This window comes from Bison bison, unplaced genomic scaffold (genome assembly GCF_000754665.1).
Source record: "Bison bison bison isolate TAMUID 2011002044 unplaced genomic scaffold, Bison_UMD1.0 scf7180017861717, whole genome shotgun sequence".
In the NCBI taxonomy this organism is placed as follows: Eukaryota; Metazoa; Chordata; class Mammalia; order Artiodactyla; family Bovidae; genus Bison; species Bison bison.
Genome location: NW_011492289.1, coordinates 7,171 through 8,072, shown reverse-complemented (window position 1 = coordinate 8,072; position 902 = coordinate 7,171). Strand labels below are relative to the sequence as shown.

Below are 902 nucleotides of genomic sequence, written 5' to 3'. Positions count from 1 at the left end.
GCCTGCGTGTCGCGGGCAGTGCTGGTCGGGTGGGGGCAGTGGCAGGGCCAGCTCGCGGGGACCGTGGGGATGGGCAGGGGGCGTCCAGGCCGGCGCCCAGCTCAGCAGGCTCCCACGCGCCCCCAGCTATGGCGCAGACCGACATCAGGGTGGCTTCCACCGACTATAAGCACTTCGCCGTCATGTACTTCGAGACTCAGAAGGGGGGTGTAAAGAACGTCTGGCTGCAGCTCTACGGTGGGTGACACGCGGTGGGAGACCCACCCACCTGAAGGGCCGCACTCACACCACCCTGGCCCCATCGCGGCCTTCCTCTGGGGTCACACGGGAGGTCTGGTCTGCGGTGTCCCCGTGTGCCTTCCCAGCCAGCCCCGACTGGGAGGCAGGTGAAACCAGCATCTCCCAGTGTCTCCCTGGGCCCCTCCCCAGCCCCGCCCCACCGCCCACTCCCCCTCCCAGCCCTGCCCCTCTGCTCACCGCGCCCCTGCTCTCAGCCCGGGCCCCAGAGCTGTTTCCTGAAGGAGCCCAGAGGATGCAGCAGCTGGCACCCAAAGTGGGCCTGAACCCCAGCCAGGGCGTCCTGCTGCCCAAGTCAGGTGAGCACCATCTCTAGGCCGCCCAGCGCTGCAGGGGCAGAAGGACCTCCGACTTAGACTGGGGTTTAGGGGGTGCGGGAGGCCCCAAGGCTCACTCCTCGGGCGCTGGACGCACAACAGGAGGGCCAGGGAGGGAGGAGGGGATCACAGGCAGGGGAGGGGCTTGGCCCCTCGGCGGAGGGTCCGGGACCTCTGCCCCGGGGAGGTGGGGAGGGGGCGCCGGGCGTTTCCTCAGGATCCGCTCTCTTCCACAGACCAGTGCGCGGAGGTCCTGGCCTAGGTGAGCGCGGGCCGGCCTGGACCACA

At 69.8% G+C, this 902-nt stretch overlaps 1 protein-coding gene across 1 annotated transcript; it reads left to right on the top strand.

Moving 5' to 3' along the window:
- The first annotated feature begins 85 nt into the window (after positions 1 to 85).
- Positions 86 to 886, top strand: LOC104983135 (lipocalin-15-like). Its single transcript, XM_010832609.1, has 3 exons — positions 86 to 237; positions 495 to 596; positions 851 to 886. The coding sequence occupies exons 1-3, from the start codon at positions 129 to 131 to the stop codon at positions 874 to 876; spliced, it is 237 nt and encodes a 78-aa protein (XP_010830911.1). The 5' UTR covers positions 86 to 128; the 3' UTR covers positions 877 to 886.
- Positions 887 to 902: the final 16 nt, after the last annotated feature.